This window comes from Anguilla anguilla, chromosome 14 (genome assembly GCF_013347855.1).
Source record: "Anguilla anguilla isolate fAngAng1 chromosome 14, fAngAng1.pri, whole genome shotgun sequence".
Lineage (NCBI taxonomy): Eukaryota > Metazoa > Chordata > Actinopteri > Anguilliformes > Anguillidae > Anguilla > Anguilla anguilla.
This window is the reverse complement of record NC_049214.1, coordinates 4,606,076-4,628,454: the sequence shown is the minus strand read 5'-3', so window position 1 is coordinate 4,628,454 and position 22,379 is coordinate 4,606,076. Positions and strand designations below refer to the sequence as shown.

Below are 22,379 nucleotides of genomic sequence, written 5' to 3'. Positions count from 1 at the left end.
TCCCCTCAGCCAATCAGGTGCCTGTGGCCTTCCTTCTGCACGCAGTGTGTGTCCTCTTTAGCTGCTTTTCCACCGCATGGTACCGGCTCAACTCGACTCGGCTCTACTCACTTTTGGTACCAGGAACTTCGTTTTCCACTGCAAACAGTACCCCCCGTCAATGTAGCTGGTCGTCATAGCGACAACTGATGGAACTGCCGTTTCTGACCAATCAGTGGTCTGCAGTGTTTCACGTCACCTTTTGGTGCCGCCTCAGCTCGCTTGGAACCTCACTTGGAACCTTGACGGAGGTGATACCAAAAAAAGTACCAGGTACCAGGTGCTATCCACAACTTTTGCCCGATGGACAACCACAAAAGGCGAGTAGAGTAGAGTCGAGTCGAGTTAAGCCGGTACCATGTGGTGGAAAAGCGACTTTTGGACACACAGCTGGTGGACTTTGAGATGAAAAGTAGCAGCGGCTGCTGAAACAGCGCTGGCTCCTGGGGGTCGTTGCTGAGATGAGAAGGCGTACATCAGTGGTAACCAACCCTGTTCCTGGAGATCTACCATCCTGTAAGTTTTCTTTTCAACCCTAATTTGGCACACCCGACTATACTAATTAGCAGCTCAACAAGATATCTAGCTGTTGAATAAGGTGTGCTTTGTCAGGGTTAGAATGAAAACCTACAGGATGGTAGATCTCCAGGAACAGGGTTGGTTACCACTGGCCTGCATGGTAAAATCTTTAGTATTAATATGAATTTATTGTTCAGCAGTCCAGTACTCTCATGCGTTCTCTGTCACAGTAAAATGTGCTGACTTTACACTGCTCATTTCTACTGTGTACAAATACAACTGGCCATTCTATACTTCTAGGAAACATTACCTGCTGTCTGAAATAATTGTCTGGGAGAATAACGTTAGCGTATTTATTTGCTTGGCAGGCACACTCAAAGCTAATTTGCACAGCTTACAGTTCTCTTAACTATGCATTTATGCAGGTGGATAATCGCTGGAGTGATTCAGGTTAAGTACCTTGCTTAAGGGTACAATGGCCGTGCCCCACCTGTATGTGAGTTCATAAGCTCTCCTCCACCCTACAGCCCGTAGCAGGGCTGTGTTCCAACACCTGTTTGTGAGTGACATGCTGATTCACCCGATTCACACCTCACTCTCAGGACAAGATGGGTACAAAAACGTGGCTTAAAAAGGTACAAATGCTTGTCACTGGGGAGGCACCCTGGCTGTAGGTACATGAAATTATACTCCAGCCAGCAATAAACGATTCATTTGTATCTTACTTGTACCCAATTACAACATTATTGTACTTTCACGGTACATTTTGTATCTACATTTTACCTTTACTTCTTAGAGTGTTCCAACCCTAAGCTCATCTTCATAATTCAGGGAAACTAATGACAGTTTACCTGCTTCGGCTGACGCAGACAAGGTGTCAGAGGAGGGCAGTGCATGTGCACCATGAGCGGGCAGACTGCAGTATGGGTAGGGCTCATGCCACGCCGCGTGTGCCCCGTCCACACACCCGAACATTGCCATGCCGGGATGACCCACCCTTAGCTCTTCACTTCTCTTAAAACTCCTTGCATTGTGTAAGGGAGGGGGGGGGGGAACAGTATGATGTAATCTACACATTACCCAACAGGAAAAGCAGACTGTCTCTGTACCTAAATCAACTTCCCGACCTGCAATGTCATAATTCTTCAGAGGAATTCTTGCTTTAATGTTCTTTAACGTTCCGTTTCAGTTGATTCGAAAAAAGTGAGTGCATGCAACGGGGTTAGAGGAATGGTGCTAGACAACAAAGTCGACTGCAGTGACAAGTTTAGAAACATTTCATTTTTTTATTTGAAGTATACGGTATAATTGATTTAGGACGCGAGCTATTTACAATCGTGCTACGCAGCGCCTGTTTACTTTCCTGCAGTTCTCTTGTGTTTTAAATGTTTGCGTGTGCCGGGGAGGAATGGTTCTCTTTTTGTGTTCTCTTGTTGTTTACATAGCGTGTTTGTTTTGAAAAGGGATCACAGACAGACTCTTTTTGAGAGGTTCAGTCTTTTGTTTGCTCAGGGGGCAGCTGTTATGTTTTTGTTTTTGGGTTTTTCTGTGTGTGTGTGTTCCTGTCATGGGGATGGGCCTGGGTGGGAAGGTAGTGGGCTTGGGGGCATTTGGAAAGAGGAACAACTTTGTATTGCACTCATGGCACAAATCTGTATGCTCCAACCTGACAGGAACAGGTGCATTCCTGGTTTTCCACATACAGAGACCAGGTGCAAAGGTACACTACTCACTTAGAAGAGAACAATATGTGATAATGCTGTATCATGTTAAAGTGTGCTGTCCTTGAGAAAAAGGCATGGCTCGTAATGCTAACAAGACCAGGTCAAATCCTAGTATTATGGCTGGACCTAACACACTTCATCCAGCCAACCAATGGTGTAACTTCATAACTCGGCCAACCAATGGTGTAACCTCATCACTCACTCAGTCACTCACTCAGTCACAGACATTCGCGTTTGTAGGGCTGGCCCAGCTGTTGTGGTCACGCCAAAAACCACGTATTAGAATGTCTTAAAACATTCAGTGGGAGTATATTATGGAGAGAATGCGTCCTACGGCAGAAGAGCCTTCAGCCACACCGGCACACCCTCCGCCCAGAAACTACTCCTCCCCTTTTCTCTCCCTCTCTTTCTCGCTCTGACTTTTAAAATTAACTTTTTGTGTTCCTGCCCAGGGAACATACGTACGTGTCTGTGGTGTGAAGTCAATGAGACGTCGGCTAAACGGTGTTCAGGTGTAAACTCGGCTATATTGTGTTGAAAAGTGAAAGTCTTCTAGCGGACTAGGACATATACTAGGACAGACTGTACCCAGGTAAAACCTGAGTTAAATTTGTGGTTAACTTAGTTATGTAAAAACTTCTTTTAACCTGGATTCACACCCCTCTTGACATCTAGATTCTGACTTTTGTTCCCTGGGTTTTCGCTTTAATTGTGACCTCTTGATGTGTAACGGTTAAGGTTGAGTAAAATAAAATTGATTGCAATGTCTGAATAAAGAATATTTAAGTATCTAGGATGACCAGACAACCTCTTTTTCCTGGACACTTCTTCCCTTTGGGTCTAAATTCCTAAAAATGTTCGATTCAGTTTTGCTTGTTCCATAGACCACACATAAACAAACAAATAGACCTGTATTATGTTCATAATGCCCTCCTGAACTCCAATATATGGTCACACTAAACTATCCAGCCGTTCTCTCTCACTCATTCTCCACAACTGGTGACAAAGTTCACTGAACTTCCACAGGTTTCTCCCCCCTGTATGGGGGCATGATAATGTTTTTCTGAGGCACAAATACTTAAGGTGGCCAGATTTCAAATCACGGTCCTTGAGGGCCGTGCTGGTTTTCCAGCCTCCCTTTACCTGGGGGGTCAGGTGTGAAGACAGTCTGGCCAATCAGTAACACTAATTGTTCAGTGAATTCCCCGGGAGGACAGGAAATAAGGCACCAAAAACGGGGGCTGTCCCCGAAAAACGGGGACGTCTGGTCACCCTGACAAATGCACATTTTCTCTCAAGTCTTTAAAAAGTAGATAAGAGGAAATGCTTAGTCAGTTGTGTCTCTGAAAAAACAATAAAGCTCCTATATATTTTTTTTTTTAAAAAGGTCACTGCTTTGGGTGTGAAAGCGTTTTTGGGGGGAAATGTTCTGCGCTGTGCACTGTGCACGAAACAAAAGTCCCTCTCTTTCCCCTTTTGTTATCTGTGCATCTTTTCTCTTTGTCATTCCATTTCCTCCATCCGCTTTCGTGCGACGTTCTTACTGTGAATTCACTTTCTGCCAGACTTAATGGGACCTGTGTCATCCAAAAGGTTCTGCTTTTGACTCATCTGTCCATACAGTATCCCCAAAAGTCTTGGGGATCATCCAGGTGCTTTTTTGCAAATGTGAGACGAGCTCATTCATGTGTCGCTTGGTTGGCAGTAGTTTCCGTTTTGCTACTCTCCCATTTTGCCCAGTCTCTTTCTTATAGTCATGAACACTAACCTTACCTGAGGCTTGAGAGGCCTATTGTTCTTTTTATGTTCTACTGGGATCTATTATTCCTTCTTGGATGAGTTCTTTGCTGAGATTCACTCCTGTTCTCACTGGGGTTTGGTGGAGAACTTAGAAATGGCTTTGTAACCCTTTTCAGGCTTATATATTTCAATAAATTTTTTCTTTTCTCTTTTGGAATTTCCTTTCATCATGGAATAGTGTGCTTGTGGAAACTTCACTCTCAGATCAATATGAGTGAGGTTTCGATTCAACAGGGCTGGCTGCAATTAAGCCTGACTATGTGCAATCACATGAACCTAATTATTTATTAAATTTGGTTTATCGGGTGATTGGGGGCAATTGCTTTTTCACATGGGTGATATGGTTGTTTCATAACTTTTTTCATTAAATTAAGTAATAATGTAAAAAAAAAAGTGTTTTATGTTTACTCAGTTTCCCTTTGTCTAATATTATATTTTGTCTGAAGACCTGAAACCATTCATTGAGGCAAATGCTGAGAGAGGACATCAGGAACTGGGCAAATATTTTTTTTTAACGCACTGTATATAGTCATTGAGATAAAGAATTGAGAGAGAGAATTTGATGCCCCTTTATTAGAACATAATTTTCAATTCATTACACTAGAATAAAGATTATTATTATTATTATTATTATTATTATTATTATTATTATTATTATTATTATTATTATTAATAATAATAATAATAATAATAATAATAATAATAATAATAATAATTAGAAGAAGAAGAATCAAAAGAAAAAGAGAGAGAGGGACGGAGAGAGTGAGAGAGAAAGAGGAAGAGAATGAGTGACTGGGGGAGAGAGATTTTTGAGAGCTGAGAAATTGCATTTACTGACACATTTTTAGACCTGCGAAAACAGCCGACAGCACAATCACACGTCCTTAGATTAAACACAGCAAATTACACACACACAGGGGTACATGTTTCCAGCTGTGGCCCCTCACTCCCTCTGACCAGACAGAGAAAAAGAACAATCAGCGAGAGAGAGAGAGAGAGAGAGAGAGAGGGCCGGAGAGGAATCTGACCGTGACAGGCGCTGGGACAGAGATCCTGTCCCGCAGGTCGGACTGGTGCGACGGGTGCGAGCCGCGCTCTCGGAATGCTAACGACCAGAGGGGTGCGGCCCCGGAGAGAGAGAGAAACATGAGGAAGCGAAAGGCAAACTGCACTTGTTGCCCTTGACGAGGGACCGCACGGGTAGGCGACGCGCGACACGGGTGTCGAACTCTCAAACGCTCAAACGCTCCAGGGGGGACGGTATCGGCGATCGACCGGGACTGGCGTTCGGAACGAGCGACCGACAGAAGAAGAAGAAGAAGCGCGGCCGCACACCACTGACGTGGAAAACGCGAGCACAGACACGGGCACTGCACACGCGCGCACGCACACGCGCGCACACACACAGCGGGCACAGTCTAGTACGAGGGTACGCAGCCACGCCTTGCCGTGGTCCCAGGTGCGCTCGGTCACAGGGTAACAGCACAGAGCCCTCGGTGGAGCCATCGCCTAGTTACCAGAGAGAGAGAGAGAGGGAAAGGAGACAGATCTTCAGAATGGCAGAAGCACCAAAAATCGAACTCTTCATGAAGGTATGATGATTTTAGCTGCTGCTTTTTTTATTGATGTTTTGCTGTTGCGGTTGCAATGTTTTTCATATCACTGCTCCTGTTATGAAATGTGCTGATTGTTCTTCCCCCATACCCAATTAAAAAATTAATTTCTGAGGTCAGTCTCGGTCCAATCATGTTAAGTTTTTGTGCTAGACTGAACTGAATGGATAGCGTGGGCCAGTTTCTCTGGAGAAATCTGAAATGAAAGCTAAGTTGTGAAATCACTGCAAGCATGAGTAACCAATGCTGTCAGGTTCATAGCGTCTTAGGACGTCTTTGTTGGCACTGTTACACTCAGAATCACCTCAGAGTTCATCACATATTGAAATATTGCCCAGTTTCTCTACTCCCTGTTTTTTTTTTATAGTGTGTAAATACCAAGTCCAACCCTTTGACATATCTAACCTGTTACATCAAGCTGATCAAGTTATATTGGATCATTTGCATGGATCAAAGAGAGCTGTTATCAGTATGAATCAAAGCTGCCATTAAAAAAAAAAAAAATTGAATACAGTTTTACAAAGGGGCAGGAGAGAGTAATGGCAATAATAGAGAGTAATATTGCTGTGGGTATGGGGGGGGGGGGCAATAATGACTAAACTGGGGAAAAGATGGGAACCAAATGTCAACAAAAAAAAGATGACTGAAATATGAAGACTGCTGAGAAGCAGTGCAGAGGGCTGTTTCAACAGCCATGTATTGTGGTGGTTCCCAAACCACCTGACCCATTTAAGGAAGGAATACATTTGTGACACTCTCCTTAGTGAATGTGTGGCCTTATGTGCAGGCTACAGGTGACTCATTCTTTTAAGGCACCACGCTGTGGTGCAAGAATGAGCTCCCCACGGACTCTGATCAAATCTGGACCGTGCTGGTGCTGAATGTGGCTGGTAGCTCCACAGGGCCAGGTGCAATTTAGCGATTGTGTTGCCCAGGGTATGGAAAGGTTCAGTCGATTAGGGGGTCCGTGTTTCCCTGCTCTTCCCTGAACCTTGCTGGCTGGTCCATCAGGCACCCATGGACTATATGTGAAAGCCGCTATATATGAAAGGTCTTCCTCTGACTCCACCTTTTTGTGAGGTCTGGCTTTAGTCTGTGGTGTGAAAAGTAGCAGCTGGCGACACCATGACGTTTCGGAGGGGAACCACAAATGTCTCGACTCTCCTTAATCAGTAGTGGGGTTTGCACATGAACGCAGCTGCAGTTGCAGATAACTGGACGTTCGAAATTATGGTGGGAATTTGATATGCTTAGCCCCATGTTGGGTTAATAAATGTGGCCTTATGTAACCTTTCTGATTCCCCATCCTCTCTCTGCTTTTCCCATTCTCTCTCGCTCTCTCTGTCCCTGCTCCTCTCTCTACAACTCCCACTACTTCCCTTTCTTCCATCTTCCCCCTTTTGCCCTTCTACTCCTCTCTCTCCCCATTCCCTCCATCTCTCTCCCCCTTACACCCATTCCTCTCTCCCCTTTCTTCTCCATCACTCACTCCCTTCCTACCTCCCTCCCCTCTCTGCCACCCCTCCCGCCATCCCTCCCTCCTAGGCGAGTAACGATGGAGAGAGCGTGGGGAACTGTCCTTTCTGCCAGCGACTCTTCATGATCCTGTGGCTGAAGGGGGTCAATTTCACCATAACCACCGTCGACATGAAGAAGTGAGCCCTCTGCACCCACCGGGACACACGTGCACGTTACCTTGTCTATTTTTATTTTACTTTTATTTAACCATTATTTAACCAGGAAAACCCCATTGTGATTGAAATCTCTTTTGCAAGGGGGGACCTGACATGAAACACAAAGTTACCCAACAAGACTTACACCTAACGAAATGTACAAACATCAAATGGGGAATGAGACAGAGTTGTAACAATAATTAAAAGAGAAGAGGAGAGGTTAAAAGCCGGAGCATACTTCAGTCACAGAGTGGGGAATTGCATGCTTAAAGTCCACAATTGAAATTAATTTGTCAAGTTTAAAATTCTTTTGCAGATTGTCCCAACTACAAGGTGCAAAATATCTGAAACCCATCTTACCAAATTCAGTAGTGGGACGAGGGACTTTAAAGAGTATCACGTCCCTAGAGCGGAGGTGATAACGATGCGAATTTCTAATTTCTAAGCAGACAGCTGAGGTAAGAAGAGAGTAGACCAATTATTGTTTTGTAGATGAATATGTGCCAGTGGATCAATCTGCGCAGATGTAAAGAAGTTAACCCAGACCATTCATATTATTAGAATAAAGAATGAAGAAACCACAACCTCTTTCTTGCACTCCCTTAGGGCGCCAGAGGTGCTGAAGGACCTGGCCCCTGGGTCCCAGCCTCCTTTCGTCATCTTCAACGGCGAGGTGCTCACCGACACCAACAAGATCGAGGAGTTCCTGGAGGCGACTCTGGCACCCCCGCAGTGAGTATGGCACATATATGCATATGGCGCACACACACACACACACACGCACACAAACACACACACACACACACACGCACACAAACACACACACACACGCAAACGCACACACGCACACACGCACACACACACACACACGCACACGCACACACACACACACACAAACGCACACACACACACACACAAACGCACACAAACGCGCACACACACACACACACGCAAACACAAACGTACACACAAACACACACACGCACACACGCACGCACACACGCACACATATGCACACACACACACACACGCGCACACACACACACACGTGCACGCACACACACAAACGCACACACGCACACACACACGCACGCACACACGTACACATGCGCACACACACACATGCGCGCACATGCGCACACGCACACACACACGCGCGCACACGCACACACACGTGCACACACGCACACACAAACACACACGCAAACACACGCACGCACACGCACACACACACACACACGCACACACGCGCACGCAAACACACACACGCGCACACGCACACACACGTGCACACACACACCCACACACATACACGCGCACACGCACACACACAAACGCACACTCACACACACACACACACGCACACACACACACACACACACGCACAAGCATTCGCATGCTTAACTGTGCCCCCACAGGTACCCCAAGCTGTGCTGCAGGAATAAGGAGTCCAACACCGCAGGAGACGACATCTTCCACAAGTTCTCATCCTACATCAAAAACTCCAACCCAAAACTGAACGACAGTAAGAGCACTGCTCGATTCCATAAGCTCAACAGTCATGTGGATTCTGTAAACTCACCAGTTACTCAGCTCATACAATCTTTCTGTCCTCTCTGCTCCTTAACTACAGGAAGACCCAGTTGGTAACAGGAGTCTGCGTTGCTGTAGTGCAGTTTAGAATGTGCAATGCCATGTTATTGACTTGTTTCAGCTTTGATGGTAGGGAGACCGTACTTTTAGATTACAGAGTACTGTATCTGGTGTGACTATGGAATCTGATTTCTATGAGCTGCTTCCTACTACATTTCTGTCTGTGGAGCTTTTGAATCACATTCGTGTTCTAGCATGTTCTGGCGAGTGTGAAATTGTGTCAGACTGTTGATAAAGGCTTTTTCTCACGTGTTGATATAACGAGAACATGACAGACCAGCTCTCCCCTTGTCCATATGTGAAATTTTAATGGATATAATGTTTAACTGTGTGTCAGTAAATCAATTTATTTAATCAATGTCTTCAAGTGTCGAGAGAAATCATTGTAGGACATTTTAAAACATCTCTATCCTCCTAGAGGATAATGATAAGAACAGGCCATTCAGCCAAACAATGCTCGTCATTTCCCTGACTAAATTAGTGCTCTGATTACCTACAGATTAGACAGTATCTAACACCATATCAAGCCTAGAGTTTCTGCCTCTACTATGTGACCTGGCAGGCTATTCCACATATTGACTACTCTCTGCGAGAAAGATTCTTCCTAATGTCTGTACAGAATTTACCTTTTGCTAATTTCTATTTATGTCCCCTTGTTCTACAAACAGAACTCAACCTGAAGAATCTCTTATAGTTCACTTTGTGAATGAATGAATTTAAAAGCTGCATTCAAATCACCCCTAAGACTCCTTTTACTAAGCTTGAAGGGGTTAAGCATTTTAAGTCTTTCCTCGTAGCTTTTATCTTTCACACCAGGAATCAGTTTAGTTGCTCTTCTTTAAACCTTTTCCAGAGCCTCTATATTTTTGTTGTAGTATGGTCCCCAGAACTGAAAGAAACTTTCTCCACTGTAAAAATTGCTGTGCATTTGTGCAATTAAATATTTTTCTATAGCAACAAAGCTCTCTTGAGTAAATAATAATGAATATTATATACATGGTGCCTTTCATCTGAAAGCACCCCATACGGAAAAGTTATATATTTAAATATAGAGTGTGAAATTCAAAGTCTATGAACACATATTGAAATGAAATACATAAATTAACAACATGTGTTTTAGTATATTTTTAAATATATGTAAAAAAATTAATATATTCATATTATACATGTAAATGAAAGTCATAGATATGCAAAAGTTGCCTATTTTGAATATTTAAATATACCCATCTGAGTGATACACACCAACCACTTTGCAACAGATGGCCCTTCATACACCAGCTGGGGTTGAGAGGGAGGGAAGTTAAGGTAGTGGAATTTTCACTGCATTTTGTGAAAATTTTGCCAGGGCTACATTTAAAAACAGTGGCGATGATGACAGTTTTATTAACCGAAATATTGCCGCACTAAACATCTACTCACCGAGTGTAGTTGCTACGGCTGCTAACAGAACAATTGCCTATGGAGTGCGAAAACCATAAATATGTCACATCTGCGATATACCATAGCGCCCTGGAATTCTCACCAAATGGGAGCAAAAGCAACTCAAAGGTTTTTTTGCAAAACATCTCGCATGGTGTCACCCCCTCAGGCTTGGAGAAGAGGTTCCTGAGGAGCATGGTGATACTAGACGAGTACCTGCTGACGCCCCTCCCTCAGGAGCTGGAAAAGAACCCGAATGCTAACAAGTCCACCCGGAATTACCTGGACGGGGACACTCTCACACTGGCCGACTGTAACCTCCTGCCCAAACTCAACATCGTCAAGGTACCCTCTCAGACCTTATACAATGGGATCCTTGCCCCGTTAACTTTTGTTACAATAGATGAAGCTGTATAACGAGGAGAACTGGCACACACTGAATTTTAAAGATATTTACTGTAGGACATTTAATGAAGAAGGACCTGACCTACATTTCAATGTCAACATATGATGGTCCCAATTCTCCCTCTCTTTCTCTCTCTCTGTCTGTCTCTCTCTTTCGCTGTCTTCCTCTCTCTCTGTCTCTCTCTTTTGCTGTTTTCCTGTCTCTCTCTCTCTCTCTCTCTCCCTCCCTCCCTCCCTCTCACGCCTCCCTCAGGTGGTGTGCAAGAGGTACCGAAACTTTGAGATTCCCGTGGAGCTGAAGGGTCTGACCCGATACCTGCAAAAGGCCTACGAGCAGGAGGAGTTTCGCCAAACCTGCCCCAATGACTCTGAGATCCTGGAGGCATACCACTCTGTGGCCAAGTACCTCAACAGATAAAAACAAAAGGAGAGGGACGGGAAGATAGGGAGAGACCGCCACAGAAGGAAGGGGCCAGGATTCAATCAACATTTGTCCTTATTGTTGATTTGCACATAAACACTTTTGTTTATGTGCAAAAAAAAAAAACCTGTGTTCTTTTTTTTCTTCTCAAATACAATTTGAAGCGTTAACATTCAGTGGTTTCCACACCGGTCAAACTGTCAGATAAGGAAAAAAGGACAGGTTTTTCCAGGAAAGATTAATTTGGGGGTGGTGGGGGGTGGGGGGGGGGGGGGGGGGGGGGGGCAGGTCTACAGTGAAAGGGAGAAGAAAGAAATACAGATAAGACGTACAAAAAAAGTGAAGCCAGGAGGAAACTAGGGAGTAAAGGAATTAGAGTAGCCGTGAATCACCATGGAAACTCAAGCAAAATAATTGCTTTAGACATTGATGTAGACACCTTCTGTAAATACATGCCTTGATCAGTGACGAAATGCATCCTTAATTCTCTTACTTTGTGTATATTATTAAAAATGTCTAATTTCTAAACAACTTCATGGGTTGGCCAGGAAAAAAAAATTCTTGTATAGATCTTGCAAACAGATTCTCTGGAAACTTGTATATCTAGGGCTCTGCTTGCAATGCTTAAATTCTGATATCTGACAAGAATTGTTCCTCTAAGGTGAATGCCCTGTTATTCTGCCTCTTCGTGAGTGTCAGCTTCCAAGTTACTTGTGTGGTATCACAACTGTTTATTTTGGTTATGGCTTATGTTTCACATGGCACAATAATAAAAAAAACTCAAATCTATCAATGCATTTTGATGTTCCTTCAGAGTATGTTTAATGATATTGTATATAACTGAATCAGTGATGCCTTTTTTGGTTATTGAATAAGAGAATTAATGTTTTAAACTTGAGATTTCCTACCCCGGTGTTCATATGTTCTAATGCAGGGCTGGGAAGGTCATCCGCATCAAGTAGTGAACACGCACATTTGTATATATATATTATATATATATATATATATATATATTTTTTTTTTTTTAAACATCCACTCATGCCTGAAACCCAAGCTTCTTTTATAAGGCCCAATAATGAAGTAATGTGCAGCAGCTGCTATGATTACAATGAGTTGCAGCCTAATTGTAATTGAATTTATGGGATATACATATATATGGGATATGGAGCCTAACCCAGCATGCAGTGGGCAAGAGGCAGGAATAAACCCTGGACAGGACACCAATCTATTGCAGGACCAACACAGCGGCGTAGTAAATACCACTGTGGCCTTACAGCAATAAGGTACCAGGACCGACGGTGGTATTTACTGCACTGCTGTGCCACCCCTTGAATCTGACATGCTGTACAGTTTAACTTAAAAATATGAATTATAAGTTGTGACCAAGGAAAATACAGTGGCAATGGACATTTATTCCATTCAGCACTAACATGACAGGAGCCTCGACTATAGTCATGCTTCAAAATGAGTGTTTGTGCAGGGCCTACAGTAAGCAAGATAACTAATTAAATATAAAAAGTTGTGTTACAAGTCTTTATGGGTGGCCATGCTTACCATACGTTACAGATTTTTCGTCAGCCACTCTCCAAATCTAATGGGATGGTACAACTATAAGTTGATATGGTTTCACTTTCGTTCAAGGTTTGAACGTTTCACTCTTTGATCAAAGAAATACCCATTGCAGCAATCCCAACCGAGCGGTTCTCTCGGCGCTAGACAGCCGTAGTACTCCCGGGGGGGGGGGGGGGGGCGACGTCTCAAAAATCCACAAATAAATGAAAGCAACCGGCGATGCACAGATGTGGACCCAGGTGCATTTTTTAATGCGACAGAAACATTTTATTTGCGGAATCGCTGCATTTATCTGTGCAACAGCGACATTTATTTGTGGATCCGCTGCATCTATTTTTGAGACAATAATAGGCCTACACATAAAATAATGCAATCACAGTAGCTAAATACAGCCGCGCTTCTCGTTTAGTGAACAGTGAACCTGTTGAAAGTCAAGTCAAGCCATTCAGACCGAGTCAGCACAAAGCACAAAAATTCAGTCCGGAATAAAGATTGATTGAAAATCAAGTGTTCGTGACAAGCTAGCCATCTGAGAATAGAGTAGGCTACTGCTAATTACAATACATAACGCTATGTAAACAGTTACACCCAACATAAGAAAAAAGGAACATATTTTTCACGAGAATTTGTCCTCATCTTCGACCATTAAAAACTGAGAAAATTGAAATACCACAGATATTGTGGCAAGTTAGTAACACCCCAATGTGTCATATTTGTGGTACATGCGACAACAGTGCTGCTAGATCCCTTGACAGAGCCCAATACGTTTCTACAGTTTCAGAAGTTACAAAAAAAAATATTTTTAAACAAACAGCACTCCTATAGGGCGATCGTAGGTGCAACTAACCAATTGGAATGGCAGATATTGACAGGCGCTTCTCAGAGAGTGTCAAGGAGCTAGCCAAGTTGGAAAGTCCAGCAAAGTTTTGTCATCATCCTACAAAAGAACGAAAAAACAGGAAATCTAGAAAGTTTTTAGCGATAGTAAGTACAGTGCGATCTATCGAGTAACAGCAGACTCGACGTTGGCCTGTTGGTCAGTATACACAGCGACTAGCGGATTATTGGAGTGTGTATGGCTGGTGATGTTTCGCTATTTGAGTCGTGTGACATTCTGCACGTATGAACTGTAGTATATAGTATTTAGCGAGAAGGGTAGAGGTGTATTTCATTATTTAAACGTAAAGTATATTCAACCATGCACGTCACCAGTCAATCCTTAACCTGCATGTAAAATAGTTTTCCTGTGAATGTAAACTGAAGAGATTGTTATTGTCCCAAGTCTGAGAGACAAAACAGCCGCTCTGTTTTGTTCATGTTAGTTCAGTTAGCTACCTTGATTAGTGTTGATTCAGCTTTGAACCTTTTCCTAGGTAAACTGTCTGGCTGATCTACATAGTTTTAGACTTGCTATCTGTGAGGAAGTAGGTCTTGTTATACCTCCCTGCTTGCTAGACTGAGTTCTCTTGCTAGCAAACGTTAGCTAACACAAATGTTTTATGCAGTGTATGCCAGTTCAGGGTTTGTCAACTGAAAGATGCCATTGTGCCTTTTAGTTAGCTTAATAGAGCAAGTAAATTAATAACATCTAATTTCTAATTAACTGCATGGATTTAGTTAGCGGTGCAACAGTAGACCATTGGAGTAACACGAAGCTATCACTAGCTACGTCACGTTCTTTAAATGTATTTTTTTATTTTTTATATTTTTTATGAATAGTTATATGCAGTAACTGATGGACTAGATACATGTCTTAACCTTCAGTTTTACCCAGACGTCACGCAAATAATAAAATATATTTGCTACCGAGCAACATTACAGTTTCTAACGGAAAAGCAGTATACATGCGTAACGAACATTTTCTCCCATGGTATGACGCTGAGCAATATTTTGTTTAGCCTAGATAAGCCTGTGGTCATTAAACATTAATTCACAGATTACGGGTGTGTCCCTTATGTATATGCTGTCTGGATTTCAATATGTGGGTGCAAGGACATTAGCGGATTCAAAGTCTGTCGCTGTCGTTTTACAATTCAAGTTTAAAGACGGACAGTTCGTCGATTGAGATTACTCTAAGCAGCTGTTCAGAGCAGCGCAGGGGTAAAGGTTAACTAGCTCACCTTGGTTGAACCGTGCGAACTGTACACACTCACACACTTCAGACAAACAGTACATTCTTACAGATTAACGTTCAAAACTACCCCGTAACTACACGTCGGCATATAGCCTAAGATAGTTGCACCCTGGACTCCATAACTTGTGTTCATTGCAGGTCTATGAACAATTCGAAAACGTGTGTTTATTACCCACGGAGAAGCTGAACATAGACTATACCTAACACAGTAACACACGGTGCAAGATATATCACTAATCTATTGAAATATGTGCCTTTCGGTTTGCTATAAATGCTCACCCCTGCATTAGAACACAGGGCAGATATTACCTCTTCATTATCAAACCCATTTTCTGGGGTATATTGTAAAATTCCATGATGTGAAAGACATCACATGTGACAGTCGAGCTTTATTTTATGTAGTGATGCACGCATTAAAAAGGCATCTCTCATGTGGAAAGACCAACTATATTGTGTTTTGTGCAGTGCAATTATTGGGGGTTAGGTGCAATAATAGGGACTTGTCGTCTGTGCTGTATTTGTGTGTATGATTTCCGGTGTATGTCGTGTGTAATTTGTCCATCTATTCTGCAAGTGGCCGTTTCATTATTTGTATTGCCCATTTGGCTGTAGATATTGTCTGCACACAGAACATAAGCTTCCGTAACACAAAACGAATGTCTGTAAAAGTAACAGTAACGTATTAGAGGACCTACTCTGATAACACCTGTAGCGGCATAGGCTGCTGCAGAGCGAATGTGTTTCTGATGGTGTGGGGACTGAAGAGACAGTAAATGTTGGGTGAACGTTGAATTGTGTGACTCTTTAAAACTGGGTTCCTCTCTTTTCCTCCCTTGGCCTCTCCGTAGGGATGTCGGAAGTGGCGGAGAGCGAGGGATGCATCGCCAATCCGGTAGGAGGGCTCTTTCTCTCCCTCCTCTGTCCAAAATGTCGCCTTTTTTTTCCTTTGCATGAACCTTGACCCTGGGGTCAGATATAGCCGAAATTTCAACTGCGTCGATGCAGCGACAGCCCCTCTCCAAGCCCTTTCATTTACAGACAGAGTGACAGTGAATTAGGCTGAAAGCTGTTACAGGAGTTGCATTTTCTAATTATTTATACTTTACAGCATAATATGACATTTGTATTATTATGTATATGAAATAAACTACATGTCATTTTGGTCTTTGGGGATTGATTCCCCCTGCTTTGTGTTTACGGTTGCTTTGTGTTTTTAGTTGAATGCCTGTTTACTTGTTTAGAAGAGGTGTTAGACATTCTCTCTCTCTCTCTCTCAATTCAAATTCAAATACACTTTATTAGCATGCCTGCAGACTGGTATTGTATTGGCAAAACGATCATAAATGTAAAATGCAAACAGTAGTAACAATAATACAAACTACACTGGAGATAATCATGAGAGAAGTCATGCTTAGGAACTGAAAGAACATGCATTAAAATGAAGTGTAAGGGTATATTTCACCTTACGCACTGTCTAGTGTGCTAGTGTCTCTCACTCGAGGAATATTCATATGCAATAGCTGAGATGCTAGCCTTGCATGTCATCCAAGGGGCATTGGCAATAAGGGAACGCCCTCCAATGACATGGCAGTAACACTTCTTTACCACCAGAGGGCAGGAAAGCAACCAAATAATTTTGCCGTCAGTTCCGTTTCTCTCACAAACTACATTTTCTTAGTCAGCCCCATTGTCTCTGCTTCACTGCAGCCCTCCGTCCTGCTTCCTCTTGTACCTTCCTTTTCTCTCTCACACTTTCATTTTCTGCTCTGCTCCTCAAAGCCAAACCCTGATTTCTTATCCAAATGTGTTTTGCGGCAGCTGTTAGTGATTCTCCGGTTTTTTCAGGATTTTAAAACAAGACGCGTCGTCGTGTTGTCTTCGCTGTTTTAAAGTGAAGGTGAAGCGTTCTCTAATCAGGCTACCGGAGGGTTGGTTGCTAGGTCAGACCATGCGTTTGCAGCAGTTTTGGCCACTGTGTGCTTTCCCTCTCCCCCAGTTCGTGTTGCTCAGTGTGTGTCTGTGTGTGTGTGTGTGTGTGTGTGTGTGTGTGTGTGTGTGCGTGTGTGCGTGTATGTGTGTTTCAGGCCAGAAGCGACATCCGAGCCCGGGTGCAGCAGTTCTTAGAGGAGAGGATGCAGACCACAATGGTAATCAGTTTGTTCCTGCACTGCGCTGATGTCACTGTCACATGTCACTGCACATACTAGGCTGTCCTGATATTTGTGAGACTGGAGGATGATGAGCGTGTGTGTGTGCGTGTGTGTGTTTGCACTTGTGTGTGCGCGTGTGCGCGTATGTGTGCGTGTGTGTGTATGTGTGTGTGTGTGCTTGTGTGTGTGTGTGTACAGTGGGAATGCTGTTAATTCCGGTGCCGTGTTTTCCAGCTGACCGGCGTGTTAATCGGAGCAGTGGTGGCCATCTCTCTGATCGGCATCGTGGTCCTGTTCCTCTACAGGAGATACAAGCTGTCCCGTTAGTGTCTCCCTCTCACACACTCTCCATGGCTGTGTGTCTGTCTCACACACTCTCCACGGCTGTGTGTGTCTCTCACACACTCTCCCACGGCTGTGTGTCTCCCTCTCACACACTCTCCACGGCTGTGTGTGTCTGTCTCACACACTCTCCCACGGCTGTGTGTGTCTGTCTCACACACTCTCCCATGGCTGTGTGTCTGTCTCACACACTCTCTCACGGCTGTGTGTGTGTCTCTCTCACACACTCTCTCACGGCTGTGTGTGTGTCTCTCTCACACACTCTCTCACGGCTGTGTGTCTGTCTCACACACTCTACATGGCTGTGTGTCTCCCTCTCACACACTCTCCATGGCTGTGTGTCTGTCTCACACACTCTCCACGTCTGTGTGTGTCTCTCACACACTCTCCACAACTGTGTGTGTCTGTCTCACACCCTCTCACATGGCTGTGTGTGTGTCTCACACACTCTCCACGGCTGCGTGTGTCTCTCTCACACTCTCCCACGGCTGTGTGTGTGTCTCTCTCACACACTCTCCCACGGCTGTGTGTCTCTCTCACACACTCTACACGGCTGTGTGTGTCTGTCCCACACACTCTCTCACGGCTGTGTGTGTGTCTCTCTCACACACTCTCTCACGGCTGTGTGTGTGTGTCTGTCTCACACACTCTCCACAACTGTGTCTCCCTCTCACACACTCTCCACGTCTGTGTGTGTCTTTCTCACACACTCTCACGGCTGTGTGTGTCTCTATCACACACTCTCCACGGCTGTGTGTCTGTCTCACACACTCTCCCACGGCTGTGTGTGTCTCTCTCACACACTCTCTCATGGCTGTGTGTGTCTCTCTCACACACTCTCCCACATCTGTCTCACACACTCTCCCACGGCTGTGTGTGTCTCTCTCACACACTCTCCCACATCTGTCTCACACACTCTCCCATGGCTGTGTGTGTCTGTCTCACACACTCTCCCATGGCTGTGTGGCCTTTAAACAGACAAGGCTGAGGCCTTGCCTTTAAGCTGATTGCAGTTTTTACTCTTTTTTTGTGACTAGGAGTGAAGTGTTTAATTACCTGAGTGATCCCATTCCCTACCAAGCTACTTTGTTTTCTCAGTTGTATCCTGTGGTGGAATTCTTTCTTTATACCTTCCAAAACATTTCTCATAACCACAGAGTATCTGAGTCTGTGGATAAAATTAGGCTCTGATCTCAGTGCCCAGGAATTACTCAGATCAGTTCATATGTTTTCCAGGCTTTATTGCACACTGCGATGAAAACCAGTACTGTACTGCACTTTTAAGCTCACGAGCATCTGTTGAGTGGGATTTATCTGTCCTCGATTGGCCTTGTTCCAGGATTATTTCTCAGAAGACCAAATGTGCTGAAGTATCTGCTTAATATCTGTGCTGCGCTCATGGCTGGTAATTGGTCTCTTAAGATGGTTTATCACTGAATGCTGCTGACACACAAGTGTGTTTGTGCAATATGAGAGAAACATAATGAGTAGCGACGATATATGGAGCGTATTTTAGGTGGAAGACTGTGGGGTAATTTTAATAACTCCTTGCCTTGTGTGTGTGTGTGTGTGTGTGCGTGTGTGTGTGTGTGTGTGTGTATGTGTATGTGTGTGCACGCGTGTGTGTGTGTGTGTGTATGTGTATGTGTATATGTATATGTATGTGTGTGTGTGTATGTGTGTGCACGTGTGTTTGTGTGTGTATGTGTATATGTATGTATGTATGTGTGTGTGTGTATGTGTATGTGTGTGCACGTGTGTGTGTGTGTGTGTGTGTGTATGTGTATGTGTGTGCACGTGCGTGTGTGTGTGTGTGTGTGTATTCCAGAGGGCCAGCAGGGAGGCGTCCCTCGCTACCGCTTCCGGAAAAGAGACAAAGTGCTGTTCTACGGCAGGAAGATCATGAGGAAGGTTAGCCCTGTTTGCATGGCACCCCCACCAGGGGGCAGTGTGAGCTTGGCTATCGTAGTGCACTGCAAACCACCAGATGTCTCTCTCTCTCTCTCTCTCCCCCCCCTCCCTCTCTCAGGTCCAGACCCTGTCTTCTCCCCCTTCCTCCAGCTCGCTGTCCAAGCAGCAGCAGCAGCGTAGCCGTAAGAGACCCAAAGTGCTGAGTATCGCCCGCAGGTAAGGCGACGGACGCCATCGCGGTCGCCATCCTGAACCCCGCGTGCATGCCGGAGAGGTGCACAAGCCCCAAAACTGAGGAAACTTAGGAAAAGCGTATTCAAGCACTCGAAAGTTTTTTTAAAATAACATTGAAGTGATGGTAATTTAAAGAAGCTTAATTGACAGTTTTAAAAATATAAGTGAGAATCAAGATTCTGTGTTTTGGATTGTACTTTATCTTGGGATCCTGCGTTCGTTTTCATTGATATTGATTGTTTTGATTGATTTTTAAATTGCTTTAAGCTCAGTTTTTTTATGGATGGATTTTTATTGAATTAGGGGGCAGTGAGACCTTGAGAGGCCTGGAGCAGGCCTTGAATTGGTGCTCCGCGTAACTGTGTAAATCCCCAGACATGGTTCTGGAAAGATTTCAGGTGTAAAGTAAAAAAGGTCTGTGGTTTTATTGCCCCAGTTCACATTTCACTGAAGATGAAGTCAAAGCCGCAGCTTGTGGTTTTCTCAGGCTGGTTTTGAAATGTTCCATGGCCGGCCGCTGTCAGACACCGCGTTTCCCGCGAAAACCGTTAAAAAGTTTTCTGTGGGAACCTTGGCCCCACGGTCTGTAACCGCCCCGGTTCTCTCCTCCGTGCTGTGTGGCCTGTGTGCGCGGAGTAAACAGTGTGTGTTGAGGGTGGCGCTGAAACCGGACAGGGGGGGTAAAAGAGTTCTGTTTTTGGGCAGGATCCTGCGCATCCGCCGGGAACCCCCCACCCTGCAGCCGAAAGAGCCGCCGCCCTCTCTGCTGGAGGCCGACCTGACGGAGTTCGACGTGCAGAACTCCCACCTCCCCTCCGAGGTGCTCTACATGCTGAAGAACGTCAGGTGAGCGCCAGCGGCCTTCTCGTGTACGCACCTGAGCCAATCGCCTGTAAGTTAGCACGTAGCATCGCACAGCTGAGGCAAACTAGTGTAAGTTAGCACTTAGCATCGCGCAGCTGAGGCAAACTAGTGTGAGTTAGCACGTAGCATCACACAGCTGAGCCGAACTCCTGTGAGTTAGCACGTAGCATCACACAGCTGAGCCGAACTCCTGTGAGTTAGCACGTAGCATCACACAGCTGAGCCGAACTCCTGTGAGTTAGCACGTGGGATCGCACTGCTGAGCCAAACTCCTGTGAGTTAGCACGTAGCATCGCACAGCTGAGCCAAACTCCTGTGAGTTAGCACGTAGCATCGCACTGCTGAGCCAAACTCCTGTGAGTTAGCACGTGGCATCGCACAGCTGAGCCACACTCCTGTGAGTTAGCATGTAGCATCACACAGCTGAGCCAATTTCATGTGAGTTAGCACGTAGCATCGCACAGCTGAGCCAAATTCCTGTGAGTTAGCATGTAGCATCGGACAGCTGAGCCAATTTCATGTGAGTTAGCATGTAGCATCGCACAGCTGAGCCACACTCCTGTGAGTTAGCATGTAGCATCACACAGCTGAGCCAATTTCATGTGAGTTAGCATGTAGCATCGCACAGCTGAGCCACACTCCTGTGAGTTAGCACGTAGCATCACACAGCTGAGCCAAACTAGTGTGAGTTAGCACGTAGCATCGCACAGCTGAGCCAAACTCCTGTGAGTTCGCACATAGCATCACACTGCTGAGGCAAACTCCTGTGAGTTAGCACATAGCATTGCACAGGTGAGCCAAACTCCTGTGAGTTTGCACATAGCATCGCACAGCAGCAACCTCTCCTCATCAAGCAGCAGAACAGGAAGGCTACATTACTCTCTGTTAATTAATTTTGATTTAATCAATGGCTTGAATTAAGTGCTTAAGTGGTGAAATGGACCTAAAATGCAGCAGACCCAGTGGGTCTCCACACCACTGCAGGGTTGTGCTCTATAACCCCTGTGTGTGTGTGTTCTCCCTGCAGGGTGTTGGGGCACTTTGAGAAGCCTCTGTTCTTGGAGCTGTGCCGGCACATGGTGTTCATGGAGCTGCAGGAGGGGGAGGGGCTGTTTCGCCCCGGCGACAGGGACGACAGCATCTACGTGGTGCAGGACGGCCGCCTGGAGCTCTGCATCAACGAGAGCGTAAGGTCAAGGGTCAGGGGTCAGAGGTCAAGCCTGTTGTCCCAGCGCCACTCTGTGGCTTTCTCCTTTACGTTGCCTGTGCCTGTCCAGAACACACCCTGTACCGGCGCTTCAATCATCATAAAAAAGTAAAGCTGGATTCCAGTGATGACATCAGCAGTGATGTCATCACTGATGATGTCATCAGCAGTGATGTCAGTGATGAACGTGGCTCCCAGGGTCCTGAATTGGCTTACAGATGGCGGTGCGGTGCGGGGCGGGGCGGGGCACGTGAGGGGGGGAAGGTTTCCGGTATCGCCACGCGTATCGCCACGCGCCTGTCGCCCACCGCCAACCAATCGGACGGCCGCGCGCTCCGACCGCTCAGCTCAGCCGGCGGACCGCGGAGAGAACACGAGCGCCGCTCTGCGATGGCGTTTGCAGATTCGCGTTCAGACCGGGTGAACTGCAGTGCCCTGGTGTGCTCTCGCGAGGTGAATTACTGCGCTCTTGTGAGCGCGAGCGGCTGTAAACCTCCCCACGGCGAATAATAAACACAGAAACGGCGGAGCGGAGCGCTTGCGGTTTATTCCCCGTCCCGCGACGGATTTGGAGCACTCCGGTTGGGCTCCGGGGAGCTGGGCCGTGCTTCCTGGCGGGCGGATGGGTACAGTGGCGCTCTGCAGTTAGCACACAGATCTGACTCCAAATGTCAAGCCTGATTTTATGGGCAAACTTTT

At 45.3% G+C, this 22,379-nt stretch overlaps 2 protein-coding genes across 4 annotated transcripts in view; both read left to right on the top strand.

Annotated features, from left to right (window-relative positions):
* Positions 1-5,177: 5,177 nt before the first annotated feature.
* On the top strand, positions 5,178-11,352 carry clic3 (chloride intracellular channel 3). The gene is made up of 6 exons (XM_035390223.1): positions 5,178-5,674; positions 7,241-7,350; positions 7,975-8,100; positions 8,787-8,893; positions 10,610-10,785; positions 11,099-11,352. Exons 1-6 carry the CDS (start codon positions 5,639-5,641, stop codon positions 11,261-11,263), a joined length of 720 nt encoding a protein of 239 aa, XP_035246114.1. The 5' UTR covers positions 5,178-5,638; the 3' UTR covers positions 11,264-11,352.
* Positions 11,353-13,697: 2,345 nt separating this feature from the next.
* Positions 13,698-22,379, top strand: part of pnpla7a (patatin-like phospholipase domain containing 7a) — a 44,846-nt gene continuing 36,164 nt past the window's right edge. For 2 of the 3 annotated variants that reach the window (XM_035391801.1, XM_035391798.1), the window contains exons 1-8: positions 13,698-13,822; positions 15,821-15,864; positions 17,057-17,119; positions 17,357-17,444; positions 19,293-19,375; positions 19,494-19,591; positions 20,315-20,455; positions 21,501-21,660. In XM_035391801.1, the coding sequence (XP_035247692.1) occupies positions 15,823-15,864; positions 17,057-17,119; positions 17,357-17,444; positions 19,293-19,375; positions 19,494-19,591; positions 20,315-20,455; positions 21,501-21,660 (675 nt within the window). In that variant the 5' untranslated portion in view covers positions 13,698-13,822; positions 15,821-15,822. Of the gene's footprint in view, positions 13,823-15,808; positions 15,865-17,056; positions 17,120-17,356; positions 17,445-19,292; positions 19,376-19,493; positions 19,592-20,314; positions 20,456-21,500; positions 21,661-22,379 lie in introns of all 3 variants that reach the window. The other variant, XM_035391800.1, reaches the window with a different exon arrangement.